The sequence below is a fragment of the Pinus tabuliformis genome, chromosome 2_1 (assembly GCF_031772625.1).
Source record: "Pinus tabuliformis cultivar Carrire ecotype Pingquan chromosome 2_1, CPIR1, whole genome shotgun sequence".
In the NCBI taxonomy this organism is placed as follows: Eukaryota; Viridiplantae; Streptophyta; class Pinopsida; order Pinales; family Pinaceae; genus Pinus; species Pinus tabuliformis.
The window spans coordinates 21486675-21511264 of NC_142299.1; the positions used below are offsets into that span (position 1 = coordinate 21486675).

The following is a 24590-nucleotide window of genomic DNA, read 5'->3' on the forward strand; positions in this document are numbered from 1 at the left end:
CTCCAAAAAACGCAGGGAGCGAAAAAAAAATTAGGGAGCGCGCTCCCGACCCACTCCGCCTAGAGCGCGGATTGGGCGCGCTCCCCCGCAACACTGGTTTGGAGTGTGCAAAAAAGAAAGGATGCACACAAAGTGTTTGACGGAATAGTTCCATAAATGATGGTTTCATTTCCATGAAATGATGGCTTCATTAGTGAGATGAAGCCATGGAAATTAGCTTTGGAGAGGAGAGCACGAGGCTCAAAGCATGTGAAGGTGAGAGGATGGGACATTAAAAGAAAAGAAAAAAAGAAAAACAAAACAAAACAAAATTATGGAGATGAAAAATTTGCAAGTAAATGGGCATACGACTGTAAGACCTAGTAACGCATTCGTGCCCCAATAAATCACTGGTAAAGTCTGGATGTAGAGCTAGGTGATATAGGGGAGCATGTGCTAATATGAGGAAGCATGGCAGATAGGACAACAGGTGAGATTCTCAAATACCCTGACGTTGATTCTCAGTCCTGACTCCTATGCTAAAGCAACGACAGCATTTTCTGCATTGAGAAGGATTTTTATACTCCGTAACTTTCTGTACAGTGTATAATAATAAAATCTATTTTTTTCCAAGCAAAATTGAAATAAAAATTTGACATCCTCCAGACCACACGAACACAATCAACTATGAACTACAAAATGAATCTGTTTTCGTTCAATATATAGGCCTAAATACTAGATCGATCGACTTTGAATCATCTGTAACTTCTCAGTTTCTGAAAACAGATTTATAGAGTAACATCTGAGATTTGAACTTTGGAAAGATATATTTATGCGACCATAAACATTCGAAGGCATATAAATTAGAATCATTTAAAGATCGAAGAAAAAATTTATGCTTAAAAATTAAAATACATGCATCATATGGTGAAAAAAGCTTTATATTTATGTTTGTACTATGCCACTTGTGGATTTCTACGTAACTGAGTCGTCTTAAATGACCAATTAACGTACATCTCAAAGCCCAGACGGAATAGTAAAACATTATGGGGAATTTCATTCAATAAAACTGACAAAATTTTATTATTATCTGCTTTCTTTATGTACACAATAGCCTTGAAGTCTATGAAGATAGAAGTACAATTCCATCTGACTGGAAATTAGAGAAATAGAAATGACCATTTGAAATTTCCATTCCCGGTAGCTCTTTGGCTTCCGGAGAAAAATAATCTTGTTGGAATTATGCAAATGACCTGAAACTCCTGCTTATTTCCTCCATAATATACTTTTTATCCAGCTTCACCCAATGGCCACTTTGCACCATCGTTCTCATTCTGCAGTCACGCAAAACACTAAATAAATTAAACTAGCGAACAACACTATATATATATACTCAAATAGAAAAGAACTCAAGCTTTAAGTTGGAATTTGAAAACGTTCAGCCAGAAAATCGTTCGATAGGAAGCAATGCAAGGTAAGCCCACATGACTAACAGTTTTACACCCAACTGACAATATTCAAGCAAAAATGGGATGAACACTACAGTGTTTAATATTAAAAAGAATTATATGAAGATCATATACATTAAAAGTCAATAAATGATTATAGAGGGCCAAAACAGGGTACTTGCCATTTATCTGATGTAAACAATGTTGAATTGTTTACGTTAACAATGTTTACGTCTATTCTGTTCGTAGTACTCAAATGATAAAGAGGTCATTGGCATTCATTTCACCCATCATCAGATCAAGCAATTCGGTCTGAAATCTCAAGCTAATTAGACCTTACATTTTAGAGTATATCCACACGTGCGAGGAAGTCTACAAGGGTTTTTTGACTATAGTTCAATCTTCTTGAAGGGCTTATTAATAGTGACTAGGATCATCTATACATCTGTTTTGTTATCTCCTTGTGTGGCCAAAACACAATTGCAGAGAGGTTCACTCTCCTTTTGTGACATAATTCTGAAGATGACCGAGGGTTTTTTGGGTGTACCTTCTCAACAGTTCGTGGGTGATTACAGTGGGATATTCGGCCTTCTATTACAGATCAGCTTATTTGGACAGAGTTGAATCTCTCTCTTATTTCGTGCAGAATTTGTTTGGGTATCTCATTGTTGGTTATTTTGGATTTGTTGGATCATTCAGATGTACTATTGATGGACAGAATCTCTCTCTCATAAGGAAAGAATTTTGGGTTTTCCCCTAGTGGGTTTTGCCCTGGCTGTGAGCCTAATCTTGGTGTCTCTTGTCTCTTGCTTATTGTTCATTGTCTACTGTGATCTCTATTTACTGCTCTTGTTGAAGAATTATTGGTTGAAGTTTTTCATGTATAGCTACTTGTTGACTAAAGTATAAAGAAGAAGCAATTTGCATCAATAGAAGTAGTTATCAATTGTGAAAAACTATTCTAGTCATTACAACACTAGAATTTCAACATGGTATCAGAACTTTGGTGAAGGAAAAAAGCAAAGAATCATCTTGAAGATCACCTCCTCCTCCCTCTCCAAATAGAAGAGATAAAAAAGATCTATCCAATATTCAATGCTTTCATTGTCAAGCTTATGGTCATTATCAAACTCAAATTGAAGAGATGACTATAAAAGGGATGATGATCGTAAAAGAAGTAGAAGACTGTGAAAATTCATAATCCTCAAAGAACCCCTACTGCAGCAAATTTGAACATACTTCACCCATTTGATTTTTTAACATACATTAACCAAGTTATTCTTCTGAATACTGAAGCAAATTACTTTTGCAGCCTACACTAATTAAATACTTGATTTGCATGAAACAGGAAATAGAGCAAAGAACAAGATACATAGGACACACTTATTTTTGGACACAATAGTCCCCACAAAAACCCAATGCAAGAAAACCAGTGCAGCGATTCTGAGGGTTTATTATTATGCAGGAGAAATGTCTGAATACAAATCTGGGATGCTCAGCTAGCAATCCTTTACAAAGAAAATATTGGCGGAAAATCTGAGTGAGTTTTACCTCACTTCACCCAACAGAATTCCAGTTGATCCGGCACAAGACTGGCTAACCCCGGTTATTTCTGCATTGACCCTGGTTAGGCTTTGCATCAGCCCTGTGTCAACTTCTCTGCCCTCTGAGTCAGCTCACCCAGCTGTTTCGGCATTTCCCGGCTATTCCGGTTTTTCCGACAGTTTTGGATTCTGCGTGACAGACGGCTTTTTAGCTCTGCACTAGCCCTTTTGGCTTTGTGTCAGGTCTGCGTAGGCCTAGACTGACCCAGCATCAGCGTTTCCCGGTTGTTGTGTTGCTTCTCTGCAAGCTCTCTTAGACTCTCTGTCAATATTCTCCGGAAAGTCCTTCCGGATTCTCACTGCCCCTCTGCTGCTAAATGATCACTTAATTCAAATTTCTCAACTTCCTAACCCCAAAAATCGAACTCCAGATCAATTCTCTCTCTCTCTCTGTTTCCAAATGAACCCCAAGCCTCCATTTTATACTTTTCTTGTTGAGTCTTTAACGACTGAGATTAAGTCTCTAATCGACTAAGATTAAAACATGACTTGATCCGCCTTCAGATCATTCTCACCCATATTTTGATTAACACCCATTAATATTATATTTTCCTAAGTTTAGATTTAAGAACCCCATTAAAAATATTAATTATTTTAATAAAATACAATCCGGGTGGAATTTCACCAAACGGTTTTTGGGTTTTTTTAGAACTCATGTGTGTTAGCCTCTCCACCAATTTTCAAGGCTAGAGCACTTCCGATGCTACCAAAAACTAACAAAGACATCATGCATCTGTTGTTGATCTAGATGAGCCATCTTCAAAAAGGAGGCATAGAAGAAGTGATTATGAATTTGAACACTCATTTATTTGTGCTCTTACAGGTTCTATTGAAAATCATGATGAAATTTGGCTTGTGGACAATGGTGCCTCTAGGCACATGACTAGAAATCATGATTATCTATCTGAATTACTTGAAAATAAGTTCTCTCAAAAGGTCGAGCTTGGAGACAATGGCAAATATGAAGTCAAGGGCATTGGTACGTCATCTTTTCAATTGGAATCCAGAGGTAATGTATCCATTAACAATATTTTATATGTTCCTGGTTTAAAGAAGAATTTGTTGTCCATATCATCTCTTGAAGACAAAGGGTATAGAGTTGCTTTTGTTGATGGACAAGTCCTAGTATGGAAGAAAAATTCATCTTTTGAATCTGCTAAAGTTATTGGGGTACAAATTGGAGGACTATATCATCTCCTTGGTCGTTCATTCCAAGCTCTCTTCCACAACACTATAGAACTTAGTGAGATTTGGCATAGAAGGTATGCACATATGCACTACAAGGCTTTGGGAAGATTGAAAGATTTTGTTAAGGGTGTACCTAAACTTAAGACTGATCATGATGGAGTATGCAAAGGATGTGCCCTTGGGAAAAATGTTAAAGGAAGATGCACTAGCAGTGATAGTAGATCCAATGGAATATTGGATCTTATACATTCTGATGTCTATGGGCCCATGCCTAACAAAACTTTGGGTGGATGTTTATATTATGTATCTTTTATTGATGACTATTCTCGCAAAACTTGGATTTATCTTCTCAAGACCAAGGATCAAGTGTTTGAAAAGTTTCGTGAATTCAAAGCACAGGTTGAAAATGCTACAGGAAGAAGAATCAAGACTCTAAGGTCCGACAATGGTGGGGAGTATGTATCAAATGAATTGATTGATTTCTGTAGGGATGCTAGAATTAAGAGGGAGTTGATAGTTCCCTACTACCTCAAACAAAATGGAACTGCAGAAAGAAAGAATAGAACTATAATGGAAGTTGTCAAAGCAATGCTTCATGATCAAGAGTTGTCGATGTTTCTTTGGGGTGAAGCTGCAAGGACTATTGTCTATGTTCAAAACAAATGCCCACATTGAGTCTTGGATTATAAGACTCCCAAAGAAGTCTTTATAGGTGAGAGACTGAATGTTGAACATTTAAGAATTCTTGGTTGTCCAGTTTTTGTTCATGTACCCAAAGAGAAAAGGACAAAGTTGGAACCATCCAGGAAGAGAGGTACCTTTGTTGGATACAGTGAGAATTCAAAGGCCTTTAGGGTCTATATTCTAGGGCATTAGCATCATTCAATATTTATTTCAAGCGTTTGAAAAGTTTATCTCAAGAACAAGGATCAAGCGTTTGAAAAGTTTCGTGAATTCAAAGCACAAGTTGAAAATGCGACAAGAAGAAGAATCAAGACTCTAAGGTCCGACAACAATGGGGAATATGTATCAAATGAATTGATTGATTTCTGCAGGGAAGCTGGAATTAAGAGGGAGTTGATAGTTCCCTACTACCTCAAGCAAAATGGAACTGCAGAAATAAAGAATAGAACTATAATGGAAGTTGTAAAAGCAATGCTTCATGATCAAGAGTGTTGGCATTATGATACAGGTGTTGTCCTTGATGGCAACTCACTCAAATGAAAGATCACAGTGCAGCAGGTCAACAGCAAAGAATTACAGATTAGACTCCAAAGAATGAAGAAAGAGAGGTATACGCAGATTCACCTTGTCCAAGCTGCGTATACACGCAGGTTTACTGAACAAAATGAGCATATACATACACACACACTTTCACAGAAGGAAAAGCACGTATATCTTGGAAAACCAAAGTTTTTGGTCCAAGGTATTTCTTGGTCCAAGGTATTTGACCCAAGGTAATTGGTCTGAGGTATTTGGTCCAAGGTATTGGTCCCTGGTGGAAGAGTGGAGCTTTCTGTAGGTTGGCACCTACGTACTAGTAAACATATTGGCTAGTACAAGAGCTAGGGGGTTGTAGCTCCCCTCCAGTAGTAGCTGGAGAACGAGAAAAGGTTTAGCCTTCTGCGGGTGGGTGTTTGCGTACTGATATGAGTCTGCACCAGTACAAGATTGTAAACAGATTTTCTTATTATTAAAAGAAGACAGGGACGACAGCAACAAGCGGTTTTTACCCACATTGGGTTTCCACCTTATATCTTGGTGTTCATGTGTGTTGCTTATGTGTGATGCTTTATTCTGCTTTTACTACACTATCTAATAAATCTCTGATATACCAATTTAAGCTCAATACAGGATAAATTGTCTAAATCAAAAGTTCTCTGCATATACGCTGGTTGTTTAAGTATAGTCGCGTGTACACGCTAGTTCACTTCACTGAAGTAGCGTAAACAAATCTGTTTGGGAAATAAAATTATAGATCTAATAATACTGATTCACCCCCCTCTCAGTATTATTTCCAACAATTGGTATCAGAGCAGGTCCTTTAGAAGAAGCTTGATCGATTGAACAGAGATCCATCAACATGAATAATCAAAAAAGCGTGGGATCCATCAGACCGCCAATTTTGATGGGAGCAACTTTGTTTATTGGAAAATAAGAACCACAGCCTATCTACAATCACTTGGAACGAATGTCTGGGAAATTGTGGAAGGAGGATATACATTTCCAACAGCAATTCCTACAGATACGGCAAGTAAAAAGCAATATGAAACCAATGCCAAAGTTGTCAATACATTATTGGGAAGTCTGTCACAATCAGAGTTTGTCAAAGTCATGCAGCTCAAATCAGCCAAAGAAATATGGGACAAAATCGTTCTGAGCTACGAAGGAGACTCTCAGGTAAAACGTGTTAAGCTTCAAACTCTCAGAATTCAGTATGAAACTCTTAAGATGCACAGTGATGAAAGTATAGTTAGTTACTTCTTATGTATAGATGAGGTTGTTAATTGTATGAAGAATCTGGGTGAAGAAATAAAGGAAGTTACCTTAGTTGAGAAAGTTTTGAGATCCTTGTCTACTAAATTTGAATCAAAAGTGTTTGCCATAGAAGAAAAACAGGATCTGCAGACTATCACTATGACACAGCTTCACAGAATCTTAACTGCCTTTGAGATGAGAAAAGGAGGACCATCAGATATGAGAGAAGCCGCATTTAAAGCTTCAGCAAAAGGAAAGGAAGAACACAATGAATTAGGACATATTTCAGAAGAAGAAGATGAGGTAAACTTTGTCAAGAAGCTTCAACGGGGTTCCGGAAGATTTAGAGGTAAGCTACCCTTCAAATGCTTTGCCTGTGGCAGAGTCGGTCATTATGCTGCCAAATGTCCTCATAAAGATAAATATGAAAAAGGAAAGGAATATGCAAAATGGAATAGAAAACAAGTTGTAAATAAAAGGAGTTACTATACTCATGAAGATAGCAATGGTTTATCAAATAGTGATGAAGATGAAAATAGTAATGATTATAGACTTCTAATGGCTTATGACGATGATAATTTTTGGGATGCTTTAGAAGAGGATGACCTTCATGAAGAAATCTCTAAACTCAAAATCTGTTTAGAAGAAAAGAATATGATTATAGATACCTTGACATACCAACTTGCTGAAAAAGAAAAACACAATGAAAAACTAGAATATGAAATTGTGGGTCTAAGAAAAGATCTTGAGAAAATGAAATCTCTCAATCTTAGATTTGCTAAAGGATCAGAAACTTTAAATGAAATTATCAAAGTGAAACGTTCTCCTCTGATAAAAACAGGTCTTGGATATACTGAAGAAGCATCTCAATCACAGAAGCTGTCAACCTCCACTAAAAGCTATCTTGATGCAGCAAAGACCAGTGAACAGTATGACAATCGTCAGCAAAGGCATACAGTTGATCACCGGGTAAATCATACTCACTTTACTCCAAGGATGAATAGAAGCCACAACCAACCGCAGGAAAATCATACTCAGTTTGCTCCAAAGATTCATAGATTCGATAGTCGCAGGAACTTCTTTAATGGGCAATGTTTTTCATGTCATAATTTTGGGCACAAAGCTGCTCAATGCGTTGCTTACAAAACCATCATGACTAGAGAAGCACGAAATCACAGGAATGTAACAGGGATCAAGAGAAGTTCCTATAATAACTTTTTTCCTCTTGAAAATGTAATAGAATGCTCAATCTGTAACAACTTTGGTCATGAAGAATCTGAATGCATGAGCAAAATACGGTAAACATCTCAAAAGAAGCAAACGCCATTAAATCCCAAGATATGGAGAAGGAAAGAATCTCAAACAGAAAGATGTGGTATAGCCTTGTATGCAGAAGGACAAGAAAATCAGTGGTACATCAACAGTGGATGCTCCAAACACATGACAGGTGACAAAGAAAAACTTCACTCATATAATGCCTTAGAAAAGAAAAAGAATGTCTCATTTGCAAATGACACTCCTGCTGTCATAAAAGGTAAAGGTTATGTTTTCTTGAAAGAAAAGGTTAAAGTTGGAAATGTTATATATGTAGATGGTTTAAAGCATAACCTGTTGAGTGTCAGTCAAATGTGTGATCAAGGAAATGAAGTGGTGTTTCGATCAAACGGATGTGTTGTTCGTGAACTTGATACAGGAGAGACCGTGATCAAAGGTACAAGAACTCCAAACAACTTATACATACTCAAGGGAGGACAACAACAGTGTTATCTAAGCAAAAATGATGAAAACTGGCTGTGGCATAGAAGATTGGGACATCTAAGCTTTTCTCAAATAAGAAAAGCATGCAGATTCAAGGTTGTTCATGATCTTCTAGATATCAGCATCCCTGAAAATACAATATGCAAACCATGTCAAATCGGTAAGCAAACCAGAGCTCACTTCATGGAAAAAGAAGGGTCAGCTAGTAAGCCTCTTGAACTTGTCCATACTGATTTATGTGGACCATCAAGGAAAAAGTCACCTCGTGGAGAAAAATAGTTTATTTTGTTCATTGATGATTTTTTCAGAATGTGTTGGATAGGTATTCTAAAGCATAAAGATGAAGCATTTGAAAAGTTCCAAGCCTTCAAAACTTTGGTTGAAAATGAATCAGATCGAAAAATCAAATGCCCAGATCGGATCGAGAAGGGGAATTTACCTCGGATGAATTCTTTGACTTTTGTGAACAACATGGAATAAAAAGGCAATCCTCCACCACAAAGAATCCTCAGCAAAATGGAGTGGTAGAAAGAATGAACAGAACTGTTCAACAAATGGCTCGAGCTATGCTAGATGAATCTGGAACTCCTGCAACCTTCCGGGGTGACGCTGCATTTGCTACCGTAACTATTCTCAACCAAGCAAATGTTCGGATAAATAGCACTCAAAATCCACATGAACTTTGGTATGGTAAGACTCCTACTGTAAAATACTTTAAAGTTTTTGGAAGCAAATGTTATATCAAAAGGACTGATGAAAAACTTGGTAAGTTTGAGCCCAGAGTAGATGAAGGTATTCTTCTTGGTTACTCTTCCAGAAGTAAAGGATATAAATGTTATAATAAAAGACTTGGGAAAATTGTTGAAAGTATTGATGTTGTAGTTGATGAAGCATGCAAAAATCCAAAACAGATAAAATCAGAAGATTATAACAATGAAGAAGATGGGGATTATTTTCCCACATCAAATCAAAATGATATTGAAGAAGAAACCAATGAAGCACCAAAAGAAGAGATAGCGGTGGAAGAAAAGACTTCGTCCAGGTATGTTCAGAAAAATCATTCAGAAACTCAAATTTCTCTTATTGAAGCTTCTATTGATCAATGCTAAACCCTAGACCCTTGACTAGGAGATCCTCCACGCACAAGTCAAGTCCTTTCAAGATCACTTCCTCTTGCAACACTTCGTCATCTTCCTTCCAGTGCTTTGTCTTCCTCTTTTCGACACTTCTTCCGACCACTATAGAGACCTTGGATTGTGTGTTCTAGGATGTTCCTTGACCTCTTCTTCCTTCACTTGAGATGGAGTCTTTCTACCTTAGGATGATGACCTTCTAGCCTTCCAACTGAACCATTTTCTCTTAACAACTATTGCAGACTTAGGGCAGTAGTGTCAAAATTGGCAACCAGGTCCAAACTCCATGTGGGTCACCTTATTTATGGCTGCTGATATTTTTCCTAGATTCCTCTCGTCGAGAGGTGTAGGATTGATCTAAAGATCATCCAATTCTGTTAAGTATTTATGAAGATATGAATTTATTTTGATTATGGACAAATTGTCAAGGTCGGCCAGCAAACTTATGTAGGCTCAGAAGCCCAACAGTCATGTCTATTCAACCTCAACGTTTTACTATAAAAGGAGAAGGTCTTCAAGTCATTTAGACACGCACTCTACTTGTGACCTCCTCCTCTCCACATGTCTTTGGGTTTTGGTGGAGGAGAGATACTACGAATATACGCTGGCCGCAGTAAAGATGATGCCCTAGTCGCAGTAAAGATGATGCCCTAGCCGTAGTAAAGATGATACCCTAGCCACAGTAAAGATATGCCCTAGCCGCAGGCTCATGAGGAGATCTACACACAAAAAGAGGAGACTTATATGCAGCTTAAATAAGCCCCTATACGTTGTCCTAAGAAGGAGATCTAGCCACAGTAAATGAGGTCTCTTCACAGCTGAAAGAAAGACCCTAATACGCAATCCCTTGTGCCCTAACTACTGGCCTTACTCCTCAGCAAAAGAAGGTCCAGATGCAGCTCTATCCCACAGCTGAAGGAGGCTCCTATACGCTGCATAAAAGAGGTCTAAACGTTGGTAAAGGAGACCTGATCTATACATTGTTGAAGTGCCCTAATCCGCAATCCTGTAGGAGACTAAATCACATTCATGGAGGACCAATTCGCTGCCTGAAGAAGCTCCTTCTTAACGCTGTCAAGGAAAGGCCTTTGACACAGTTAAGAATGATGCCCTGCCACTGTTAGTGCAGCCCTCATTTAGCAACCAAGAAACCTTATACACAGCAAGGAAAGAGACTACTCATCTGCAACATAAGATGGCACTTATTCATAGTATGAGGAGGTCTGAAAGGACATCATATAAACTCGGATTGTTGTAGGTGACAGCATGGTGATAAGTCATTGTTACATAGTGAAGGAATGCATCTGCTCTAGATCAGCTTATGTAAACAACTAGGTGTTTGAAAGGGCTGACAGCACAGTCAAGTTCTTATGATGCTTGGATGCTAGCAAGATAAAGTATTGGAGGCCTATCTTGTTGCTAGGCTAGGCCACAGGCCATAGCCAACAACAAGGCTATTCTCAGGATTGCCTATCAGATGGACAGAGCTACTATGTTGAGGGTTAGTCAGATAACAAGGATGCAGCATGGTGATGGTTGCAGCATGATGGGGGCAGCAAAGTGATGATGGATGTTGTATGATGAGTGCAACATAGAAGTCATTGAGTGCAAATCAACGATGAGTACAACATTGGGTGCAGATCCGTGATAAAGAGCAACTCAATAATTGGAGCAGCTCAGTGACAGAAGCAGCAACATGAAGTGCATAGCATGGTCATGATAAGTGCAACATGCTGCCACACGGAGAGGTGCAGCAAGTGGACAAGATGCAGCACTATGATAGGTGAAGGGGTCACCTTGGAGAATCAGTTGAAGCAACATGTCTTCAACTGATCTCATATAGATATAGAAAGTCAAAGTGTTGACTTCTGTTGTAAATGTACTATCTCTCTCTCTCTGCTAAACTATTGAAGAACATAAAAGAAGAATTTATCAAGGGTTTCCCCACATTGGGGTTTGTCCCTGGCTAGCGCCACATCTTGTGTCCTCTTGTCTTGGCTTGTCTTCTGCGATTTATGTTTATGTTCTATCTGCATTTTACTTAAATGCTGATGTGATTGCTAATCTGGAAAAGATATTGATCTAACTGTGAAAATTGAAATAAATTGCTCTAAGCATAGAACATACCTAAAATTAACAAGTAGCAATGCAGCCCTAATTCTTCGAACATGTGGAGGATTCTCTTCACTAAACCATGTTAGACTTGTCTTCTACCCTTCATTTGCATACCCTTCTTCCACACTTGAGAGAGAGGCCTTGTAGGCCTAGCTTGCACCCAAAACAATGAGAACTGGTGAACTGTAATTTTCTACTGTTATGGCCGTAAGAAAACCCTTCCCCTTTCGCACGTGTGGTTGTGAGTTTACCGTAGAGACAGTCCTTAATCTTCGGCTTCTTTCTCCCTTCCTTCACTGCCCTAGAAGACTTATTTTCATCCTTTTGTTGGCCTCTTTTCTGCGCTAATTTCATAGTGAAGTGAGTGCATTGAATTGGAGTGGACAGCCTCTATAAATAGAGGATTGTGAGGACTTGTAGGCCGACTTGATTGACTGCTTGTAGGCCGACTTGAAGAGTAGACTTCGGATGGCTTCTATGGTGGTGTAGCATGCTTGAAGGGGCTTCTTGATGGTGCCTTTGCATAGGAGGAGACTTGACTTTGCTTGGAGGTTTTCCTTACATATTCATACATGGTGTAACATGCCTTCAACATTTCCTTTTGACTATTTGACTCACCTATAGCACTTAAACTAGTGCTAGACCTATTTCAATGAGAACGAAACTCATTGACATATATCATAAAAATAATACTTTTTTCTTGATTAAATACAAATATCAAAAGTACATTTATGAAGACTGAACCTAGTCACACTTCCTTCAACACTTCATCTGCTTACGCTTATCTCATGTTTTCATGGTTGTTGATGGTTATTTCATTTCATATTGCTCACATCATATTTGCTTATAATCATTGCTTCAAAAAACAGTCGAACCGAAACGGAAACAGTCGAATTGACCGAGTCAGACTCTTGCCTAGGCTAGCTCGGTACAAAAACCGGACAAAAGGTCGGTCTGTTAACGAACCAACCGAGCGGTCGCTGATTCGTTCGATTCAGTAACGTATCGGTCGGCTCAAACGGGACCATCTTAACCAAGTTGAGTCAATCCATGGCGAAACAGAGAGGTTTTTGGCACTCCATCTACCCTCTCCCAAGCCTATAAAAGTTACGCAACCCCCTCACATTTCCTCACAGCGATCTCAGTGCAAATGCGTGAGCATTTGTGAGGAGTTTGTGAAGAGTTGGAGTTGGTTTTTGGAGCAGCAGTGAGGAGTCTCTTGGGCAATCATTGGAGCTGCAGTGAGAAGCTTCCTAGGTAGTCAATGGAGCAATGTTGAGGAGTTGGTTTGTTGGAGCAACATTGAGGAGGCTAGAGCCTAGAAATATTTTTTTTCACTTCTCAAATATAGAAACTGAAAAGAGTAATTTTTGTAAACAAAATGAACATTGAAGAGTTGTTTTTTTTTTCATTTTCAGAATTTTGTCCATCCATTTCCAGGTCCAAATATCAGAAAATGGCTCTTAGAATCAAACATGTTGCTTGGGCATATGCTGAGATAATTGATAATCAAATGCATTGCAAACTTTGTCATAAAATAATTAAGGGAGGTGGAGGGGGCATTCATAGGCTGAAACAACACTTGGCTAGTATTAGACGCCAAATTGTTCTATGTGCTGCACTAGCAAAACAAATTGGGGATGTTAGGAAGGAGTTGCTAGAAAAATTTGAGAAGTTTGAGGAAGAAAAATCTAGGCAAAAAGAAATAGAGGTTGAAATTGGGAGGAAGAAGAGTATAAAACACATGATGGCTGCCAACCCCAATTTTGATTATGAGGGCTCTTCATTTATCCCTTGCACTGATGCATCCAACCCCTTTCGCTATGTTGCTCCCTCTTTGGAGTCCATTCAAGAAAAGGGTAAGGGTAAAATTAAAAAGAAGGGTGATATCAAAAGTTATTTCACAGTCACACCCTCCTCTCCCTCTGATAGTGCACATGGTCCTCAAGCTAATAGAGGTCAAATGCAGCCTACTTTAGATGACCATTGGAAGAAAGAATTGAGAGAATCTTCCTGTGATTACATAGCTTGATGATGGTATGATGTTGATATCCCCTTCAATGCTTCTCGTTCACCATATTATGAACCTATGTTTGATGCCATATTTGTTGTTGAAAAGGGCTTCAAAGGTCCTACTATGCATGAGTTAAGGGGATCTTTTTTGCAAAAAGAGGTTTTTTCCATTGATGAATATTTGAAAGATTTCAAAAGCTCATGGGCAAAACAAGATGTACCATCATGTCAAATGGATGGATTGATCAAAGGAACCGTACCATCATAAATTGTGTATCTTTCGCCCACGGGGAACCATGTTTCTAAAATCAGTTGTTGCATCTAATAGGGTGAAATATGCACACTTGTTGTTTCAGCATTTGGGTGAGGTTGTTAAAGAAGTGGGGGTGGCTAATGTTGTTCAGATCATCACAGATAATGTCTCTAACTATGTTCTTGCTGGTAAAATGTTAGAGGAAAAACACAAAACCATCTTTTGGACCCCATGTGTTGCACATTGCATAGACCTCATGCTTGAGGATATTGGTAAAACAGATTGGGTCAAGAACATTGTAGAGCATGCGAAAAGAATAACAAAATATATCTACAATCACTCATGGATTTTGAACCTGATGACGAAAAACAAAGGGGGCAAGGATCTTGTTAAGCCTGCCATCACTAGATTTGCAACTCATTTTTTGACATTGCAATCTATGCTTTCCCAACATAGAAACTTGCAGAGGATGTTTTCCAGTGATGAATGGAATGAATGTCAATGGGCTCGTAAACAGGATGGCAAAGATGTGAGAAAAAAAGTTTATGAAGAAATATTTTGGAAAAAAGGCAGCAGAGATTGTGAAGGTTGTTGAACCACTAGTTAAGGTGTTACGGTTGGTGCATGGGAAAATATTGGCTATGGGCTTCATTTATGAGGTTATGGATCAAGCAAAGGAGCAAATAAAGACAACATACAAGGATAGAGTGGCTAAGTATGGGCCCATTTGGGAAATCATTGATCAAAGATGGAATAGTCAACTCCATCGCCCTATACATGCAGTTGGGTTTTTTCTAAACCCAAGGTATCATTATAAAGCTTTGGAGGCAGAAGCTTTGACAGAGGAGGTTAGAGATGGATTGGTTGAGTGCCTTGAGCGCATGGTCCCTAAGGAGAGTGACCCGCTGGAGATACACCGACAAATCACTTGCTTCAGTAGAGCCACAAGTATTGTTAGCAAGAACCTAGCAAGGATTGCAAGGGAAGCAGATGAGCCAGGTAAACAAGTTCAATTTTCAAATTCTTATTTTGTTAAATTGTTTATAACTTTATAATTTGAAAGTTGGATATAATTTGTTGAGCTAACTCATTAAACAACTATGTTTTTTGCAGCACAATGGTGGGAGGCATTTGGTAGCCATTGTCCTCAATTGTAGAAGTTTGCAATCTATATTTTGAGTCAAACTTGCAATGCTTCTAGGTATCAGCACAATTGGTCTGTCTTTGAGAGGATTCACACTAAGAAGAGAAATCATTTGGAACAAAAACGATTAAATGATCTAGTCTATGTCCAATACAACCTCCCTCCAGCTAAGACGCAACCAATCGCCGAACAAAAGACCTGATACAGATCCCATTGTGTTGGAAGATATTGATCCAACATCAGATTGGCTAGTGGAGATTCAACCAGTGGAGTTTGACCCTAATGAGGATATTGGTCTTGATTTGGATATAGAGATGGAGGCATTACTTGAACATCTGCTAGTACCAAGCCCAGCCTTAAGTCCTCCAGTTGCAGGCACTTCCTCTACTCAGCCACGGTGCAAGCGCATAGCTCGTATATCTCAGTGTGCTAGTGCTACTACTTCTATAGTTGCAGTTGGAGATCTTGATGAGAAGGAGGAACCATGGGTTTCCCTGTCTCACTCTAATTCAGACTCTAAGCCGAATGATGTTGGCTTCTCTAGTAGTAGTGACCAGTGACTAGTGATGTTTTGTTGTAGAGGCCATTTAGAGCCCCCCTTGGTTATGTGTTTTCCTACTGATATCTATATATTACATGTATTGGACAGTGCATTGGGTGCCATTTTGATATAATAGATATATTCATGAGCATGCTTTGATCATATTTTGTCTTCTCTCTATATTCTAATGCTTTGAGTTTGGAAACATGAATGAAAATCTTTAAAATTATGTTTTTTCATAAAAAAAATAAAAATAAAAATAAAAATACTTAATGTACTTTTACAAAGACCGACTCATTGAAATCAACTAGGCCGTGTCGATACCGAGTCGAAGTCAACCCTCGACTAGTTGGGAGTCGAAGTCGGAGTTTTAAAACTATGCTTATAATCTTAAGAAAGTAATCCACTTCACTTAGTTTTCCTTTAGGGACCACCCCCCATAGCTAGCCTAGGAGATAGCTTAAACGAAGAGAGTTGAGAATAGGTGACAGGCCCTTCTCTTATTTCCTTGCCACCAACCACACCTTGTGGGGTTAAAGGCTTTTCTCACTAACTGTAGTTAGGTGTAGGCGGCAGGGTCAAGAACTGTTAAGTTACAACTAGAGTTCAGAGGGATGTTGGAAGCCAAGGACATGCTATTTGTATTGTTGTCGCTCAGATTGTACTGGCACTGCTACAACAACTCAGGGCGGGAGCTGTCACTCTGATCCTCACCCATTCCGTTCTAGTTGTCTCCCAACAATAGGCTATGGGGGGTAGTCCCTATGGAAATGTTTAGATGGAGAACAAGTTGGCAACCAACAAGTCTGGGAGATACAATTGAGTGGCCTAGCTACTTGGTTAATTTTAGCAAGACTTAAGGATTAGATTTGATTTGAATGTGAGATCAGTGCCTTATGGAGTCAACTTCTTGCTTATTAATAAGGTGCCAAGTAACCGGATGGACAATCGCTACTTGAATGCTTAACTATCCTATATGCTACGCAAATCCTAAGATCTAGGTGTGATGCAAAATCATGGTTAATTTTAAGTTATATGTCTATTCTAAGTGTGACCTTCCTCTTAACTGTTTTGGAACTAGTCTCTAGCATAGGTTGTGGGATGGAAGTCAATGGGAAGCAAGCAAGGGCTTGATTAATGCTACCTGCCCTTCCAACCACCTGATACCTCCGACGCTACAAAGACTGTGGCTCTGACAACTACAAAGTCACCTTGTTAACCACTAAAGAGCGGCTAAATTCCTCAAACTAAATTGAGAAAGGGTGGCCCTAAATGTCTATCAACCAAGCGTATGCTTGAAGGTAAGTTATTAATGCAACTAGGCTTAGAATGTATTGCAAAGTGGATTGAGTGATTCTTAAGGTAAGACTGCTTAAGTGTTCCTTAAGTACTTAATTATGGTTTGATCTTAAACTATGTCAACAAGTACTTAATAATGCTTTAGAAAGGGCAATCTTAACCACAGGAATGTGTCAATTTAACAAGTGTCAATCATAAATGAGAGATCCTTTCAAGTGCTCGAGACAAAATTATTCTCCACAAGATGTTAAACAATACCTACCAATGATAGCAATTAAAGGAACTTCGAGCACTTCTTCACTTAACAATTAGCCAATGATTATCAATACAAAATTCCAATCACAATTACTCAAGATACTCCAATGATGATTCCACAACAAGATTATCAACGACCTTATGCAATATTACTTAATGACAATTATTAAGAAATGTCTGATTAGATTAGAAATATACCAACGGTTCCAAAACAACCATAAACCAGTGATAGCAAAGGAGAATGAGATTACCTATTTTCTCAGAGCAATTATCTTTTAAGATTAGCAATGTTCTTTAGACAATTAGATGCTAATTAGATTTCTCAATGCCATCAAGTTATTCCAATGTCAATCAAAGAAACTTGAATCATTTAACACAATGTTATTTGAGATTAGGGTGCTTGAGTGAGTGAAAATATTGGATGTGATCTTATGAAAACTTTAGTCAACTCACAACAACAACAAAACCAATGGCAATTTCAATGTTATTAAGGTATATTAGGGATTAGATAACACAAGTGCTCACAGAATAAATACCCCCTCAGGATTATATTATAAACTACACTGAAGCATAAATGTTCAATAATTAGAGTTCCATGGGAGATAACATGTAGTTCCAAGTCAACAAGTTCAAAGGACTCCATGGTTAAATCGAAAGGACTTAGCAAGTCCTAAAGAAGCTCAAATAGGTTCCCTAATACATGTTATCTTTCAAATACAATTTGTTGTTATAAAGTAGGGTTTTAATTAGCACAATTACAGCATGCAAATGCTTATAACAGCAATAACAAATGAGCCCAAAATTAATAATAGACAAGTGAAAAGTGAAGGCTAATCAATGAGTAAACTAGCAAAGAGAATGCAACAACTTTTCAGCGCCTGGAAATGCACAAAACAACAAGAAAATCCTTAGACGTCAACCCTGATTAATCGCTGAGAATGCATAAAAATTAATACCTATGTTTTTCCAATTTATTGCATGAAAAGTCTAACCCTAGGAATATAAGGTGCAAGGTAACTAGTGTTGAAATATGCAGTTTACTGAAATCTAACCCTAATTTACCTTGGGAAACATAAGAAGTCTAACCCTAGGAATATGAGGTCCAAGGTAAATAGTGTTGAAATATGCAGTTTACTGAAATCTAACCCTAATTTACCTTGGAAAACATAAGATATATATATATATATATATATAGATATAGGTTTTATTTTTATTGGATTAACACAATACTAGACTAGTGCCTTTCTCAATTAAGCTAATGGAGTCTAAGGCTAAAATATATGGAAGAGGATTGATGGAAGTGATTTAAGGAAGATAAAGAAAGCAAATATTAGGTTTCTTAACTTCCAAAACCCTAGAGTCTTTCAATCAAATTGGAGACAATATGGGGGGAAGTTACGCCTAGGTTCCCCAATAGAAACTTGATGACAATCTTGTCAAGGATTTGTTAGAGCCATAAAATATTCAACAATACTTTGGTGCAAATTTTGTTGAAACCCATATTCTCCAACAAACACAAGATGAAAGAAGATACTTATAATAAATTTGCACAAAATAACCATAGAATTACCATTTATCATCCAAAAGAAAGAGCCATCCAATCACGATATCCTCCTCGATAGTTTGCTCAATCAATGCTCCATAGCGCGCAATAGAAAATAAGCAAACTAGTGTGCACTATCCCAAGTGTGAGTGTGAGAATGATCCAAGACTAAATCAACTTCCCTCTACTTATATGAAGGCAACCAAGTCAAGTTAGCCTAAAATTAGACTAAAAGCCCTAAAAATAACATAATATCAATATGTATTACAAGTTGGATAGGTCACAAGCTGACTCTCAAAGATAGCTAACTCAATCATAAAACATAAAATCAAGCCTCTTTTAACCCATATGTGCAAGATAAAAGGCCTCCAAGGATGATGTTGTCGTCTAAAAGGTGAACCTCTCGGCAAAATACGCCATATATGACTCAAGAAAGTGCTCCTCGCTCTAAAATTCACATCTCCTCAACAAAAGGTGTCCCACCATCAAGCAAAGGCCCCCTCAACAAGACATCATCATCAAAATTTGTCCACCTCATTAATCCATTCCAAATGAAGAGATTGTCATGGAGCTAGGGCACAATATCATCATGCAAAGCAATGTACTATTCCCTTCAGGGTGTCTCAAGTCATTATCATCATCAAACCATCCCATAAATAGGGTAACATCCATCAAGAAGGTGTAATGCCAGCTTGAGGGAGCCTTGTCATCTTTGGAGTATATCAACTATCTAAGCAAAGCCTTATCTCAGATGTGTAACATTTCAGGACCTGGTGAGGGAGGAAAGTGTCATCAAATGTGTTGGATACATCCCAAGGTCAACGCTCCTCAAAAGGTGGTCAAATGCTTGGCCCTAGTGCCTAAGGTAGTCATCAAATGGGCCTAGACATCATCTTTGAAGTGTTGGAGAACCATCATGCAATCCCAAGAGATGGTAGCTATACCTGGGAGCAAGCATCTAAAACATACCCATTGAATCAAGTGAGATCAATATCTTAGGTACAAGGGCCATAAAAGTATCATAATGGGCCATATTTAATGTAAAAGGAAACAAAGTACTTCACACAAGCATCATTTTCAAATGTCTTTCTAGCTTATGATTTGTAAACAAGTTACCATACTTAGCTATTGAAGGGTTGAAAGGTATTCTCTGTTTTCTGCGGCTATTGTCTCAGACAGTAAGCAACCTGAAGTATTGTGGGAGCAACGAAGTGAAGTAGCAGCCCTCTTTTAGCACCCACCTATAATAGCACAAAATATGTAAAGATGAGTGTAGCAGATGACCCTTTTCTAAGGGAATAGGGTTTCTTGAGGTCCGATTTAGGGTTGTGGCTTCCCTCACAGAGCCCTGTTGGAAAAATGGTGCCCTTTTTGAAGCTAGAGCGGTAGCTTTAAGTACTAATCCTGGTAAGCAAGGTGTTATGACATATCCCTGAACAACGAAGGAAAGTTTTGGACTAGCAAAGGCTTGGATGAGTCTCCCGTTTTGTAGTGAAGTGGAGTAGAGAAGGATTTGAAGGCAGTTGTAGCCCAAAGTGGCATCAATGGCATCCTCAAGACACCTTAGACAACGCAAAGATTAGACCAGCATAGACTTGCAGCAGGAAGGCAATTTGCAAGGTCTACTCGACACCTATAAAACACAACGATATGTCTGTAAGGGCACAGTTAGGTCAACTAAGTTTGTAACAAGAACTTTGTAATTTGTCTATTAAGACAGTAAGGATGTCAATAATCATGTAAGTAATTAATAGCGTGGTGCATCAGATATTTTGTTAAGTACTAGACTAATATTGTGATCCTTCTATCAATTGTTGTTATTGAGTAAGGGATGATCACTATTAAGAATTGATGGATGCTATTAGCAGTAAGTGTAACCTTGTAAATTGATGTGAACTATTGCAATCCACTACTTGGTGCATTATTGTGTGTTCAATAATACCACTACCTGGATTTGAAAGCAATATTGTGAAACTGTTACAATCTATCTTGTGATTTTGGTAACCCTAAAGGGCAAAAATTCCTTTAGGACATTACACAAAGGATGAGGAAAAAGAAGCATCGTAGGTAGAGAAACATGCAAAGGCTTCCAATTCAGGGACTCAACCTTCAGGTGGGTGGCAGTAAGTAGCTCCTTCCAATTTTGTTAAGAGACCTAAGTGTTTTGAGCAAACAATGAGGGATTCTTAGGAGCATGTGGAGTCTCCTAACAACACATTTAGTAAGAGCAAGCCCCTGAAGAAGTTTTCGAACTATATGAAACTAACGAGTAAAGTACTTTAAGAGGCAATAGACCAAGAGGTTTGGAGAGGATGATGCAAGAGACATTGTGCTAGGTCTAGTGGGACAACTAGTTCCATGTTGGATTTCAGAAAGAACTTTCCTGAATCCTAGCTAAGAGAGAGTGTTAATATTAGTAGCTCACATTGGTACTTATGCACGGGCTAAAGTGTTTAGACGTGTGGAAGTCATCTAATAGATCTTAAACTTAAAAATTGCTTTAGTGATTTAAGTAATTTCTTTTTATAAGATAAAGTGAGCTAATGTTATGAAATGCAAAGGATTTTGCAGCAAATTAGATGAATCTCAACCATTGATCTCAAGTGATGTTGAGATATAATCCCAACCGTCAATCACTATAGAGATTAGGGTTGTGGATTCGGTCACCGACTCCAAAAGAAAGGCTACGCTAAGGAGAAAACACATAAGATACCTTGAGCATAAGACATGATGAGAATGAAATCTTAGTGATTGGGTGGAGGACTTCCACTCAAGTGTATCGAGTTCAAGGAAGGTGCAAGCGATAACAGGGAGATCCAGATCAGCTAGCAAGATCTACAAAGGGCTTAATAAGTTGGATTAGCCCCATTTTATTGTTGTATGTATTTTCCTCAGTGAGCCATTACCTACGAAGGTAGCCCTTGTAAGTTCAAAAATTTTAATGATTGAAGAACCAATTTTGAAGGGCAGAAATCTCGTGTGCAAGTGACTTTGAGATTTTGATTTAATTTGCCTCTGTTGATTGATTTTTGCTTTTGTTAAAATTCTGGCAGTGTTATTATTCAGTAGATCTGATTGACTAGGAAATAATTAACCCAGTGCTAGATTTAAGGAAAATAAACAAACCATGCATGTCATCTATGGAACTGTTATCAGTGATCAGGATCATGAGAGAAAATTTCTCCTCTAGTTACCCCTAGATGTGAGGGGATAATAGAACTAATCATTGAAGTCTTAAGTATTTATTCACATCCCCACATTTGAATAAGGACATAGAAGACGGCTAAAAAAAATTATTATGAACTTGAGGTAGAGCACATTAAAGTCGAGGAAAACAAAGAGGTTGATGTACTTAGTAGAAAAAAGCACATGATCGCTACCATAAGCTCATGTGAACTGATTTGAAGTGAAAATTTAGTATGTTCACTCATGATGAGAATCAAATAAAGTAAAAAGGACATCACAAGTAGTTATAAATAGAAGAGAAGTCACCTACACTTGCTGCCCCTAGATTTCTCAACACTTCTGCCCGAAGATGCATTTTGGTTTAGGCATGCAGTTTGACATTCTCTTATATCTGAGTTTGTCTATCTCCTATTCATGTGGCAACATTAAATAGACCAGAAATTGTTGTTATCTTTGCAAGGGCTTCTTCTCTAATTTCATTTGGATTTCTAATAATCAGATCCAACTCAACCAAATTTTTATTGTTTGGGTCTATCACTCTTACGTATACATTCTTCTAGCTAAACTTCTTTGTGTATGTAAAATAATTGTCTATGCTTCTAAAATCACTATTTCAGTGCCACTATTAAGACAAGATAGGACCTATTTTGCATCAAAGACTACACTCATTGTTTCTAACATTGGAATCTACTCAACACAGCCAACTGTCTTGGCAACTTCTTCAGGGAACTCTAGATAGGTTTCTTACTCGACCTTATTTGAAAATATTTATTTCTCAACCTTCTGATTTATTCCAAGTTTCTTTTATTCCTTACAAGATGTTACATATAAATCGTGAGCAAGAGATGCAGAGTTTTCTAATTCAACCACGAAGGATATGATGTGGCAACTGCAGAAGGCTCAAGATTAGAAGGGTACTTTCTAGTTTATTTTGATCTTCATCACCAAAGCTGCCTGCTGAAACTACAAAATGCAGAGGAGGATGCATGCAATTTGCAACTCCTTTTACTGTGCTTCTATTATTCTCTTGTGTTGATTTTACAAGATTTTCTAGATTGATAATTACTTCCAATGATTACTTCATTAATGTGTCTTGTGTCACATTCATCATTAAGCAATTATACACAAAAAAAAACTCAACAATATAAACAATAAAGCCAGTAGGATCATGAAGAGACAGCCAAACAAAAAGAGAAAAAACCCAACAACCAGGGAAAACCCAGCAACCTTTTCTTAGAGAAATTTGTCCAATTCAACAAGAGATACAATCTCATCTTTCCAGTCAAATAAAAATCAAACTGACCAGTAACCAAACCCAGGTGAAACCTGGTCAAACTGCCTATGAATAGCCTAAAAAATTCGGTCAGCTGTGCCTCAGAAATTTTGGTCTGCCTGAGATTTCGTCCTTCTATTTTTCCTTAGATTTCGTCCTTATAGTCTCACACGTGTAAACAGAAGTGATCCAAACCGATGCCCAGAGGAGGAGGTTGAATGGCCTTTATATAGTAATCAAAAGAACCAGAATTGGTGTGTCTATTGGGCTGAGGCGACTTGATCTTCTTGGAAGGTCAACTTGACTTATGGAGGCATATAATTTAAATTTTAGATTTTAAAAATTGAAATTCCCTCTTTTGAAGCCTGTTGACCACACTTTATCAACAGTCCAAAAAGCAGGGTATGAGTTAGTGGACATTTTTTCGAAGATCAGTGTCATCATTCAGCATCAATCTTGTCATTGTAAACCCAATTTCTGCAAGTTTATTGTAAATGATGCTAGTATGATTGTTTAATTACGTAACAACACCTAGGTAAGCCTCTGATTTTGGCAAAGGATTTCATCCTAGGAAGTTTTTTAATCACACCGAATTATGTGTGTTTATAAACACAGATAATCGGCAGAGTTTTTCTTCAAGTTTAAACCCCAAAGCTAAGGTGGAATATGTATGTTGACAAGGTCTTAGGTGAGTCATAGTGTTATATCGAGTTTTTTGCAAAAGTGTGTTTGGGAATAATTTAATCACATTTTGCTAAATTATTTTATTACAAACACACTTGGTCTATACTAAATCATATCGTGTCACGGAATTGAGTAAATTATTAAGGGTCTATGTCTAAGAGTGTTTTCCCCTTCAAGGGTTGAATTCTTTGTAATATCTTGATGTAAAAATATTTTGGTGCATGGTCCCTCATATGTAGACACCATGGCTAAAATATTTGAAGGTGGGAAAATTTATTAATCCCCACTGGTGTCAATTAATTAATTTTTCTAGCTAAATTAAAATAAAATCCTAAGCCAGAAAATTGATTAATTTTGAGTCAAAAAATAAGTATAGAGAAAATAAAATTCTCTCCAAGTGGAAACACAAATTTTGGAGAAAGTGGTCATTCGCAAGGAATAATTAAATTCACAAACCCAATTCCAAGGCAGAAAAATCACAAGAAATTATTTGGGCCCAGAAAAGAATTATTTTTTTTCAAGTCAAAAATGTGCAACTTCTTGGACCTAGCCATTTTCCACTTGGGAGGGGATCTAGATCTCTCTATTTTCTATATAAGGAAGTTATTTGCTCCTCATTTGACACCGAAAATTTGTAAAAAAACTCTAGGTCAAGCTCTGCTAGTTGTAATACCTTTTTTTGACCAATAAAGCAAA

The 24590-nt window shown here is 37.8% G+C and overlaps 1 protein-coding gene across 1 annotated transcript in view; it reads right to left on the minus strand.

Moving 5' to 3' along the window:
* Positions 1-904: 904 nt before the first annotated feature.
* LOC149198479 (histone deacetylase 19-like) overlaps positions 905-24590 on the minus strand; it is a 63230-nt gene continuing 39544 nt past the window's right edge. Inside the window, exon 8 of the mRNA XM_089402069.1 lies at positions 905-1313. Within this exon, the coding sequence (XP_089258195.1) occupies positions 1269-1313 (45 nt within the window). The 3' untranslated portion in view covers positions 905-1268. The remainder of the gene's footprint in view (positions 1314-24590) is intronic.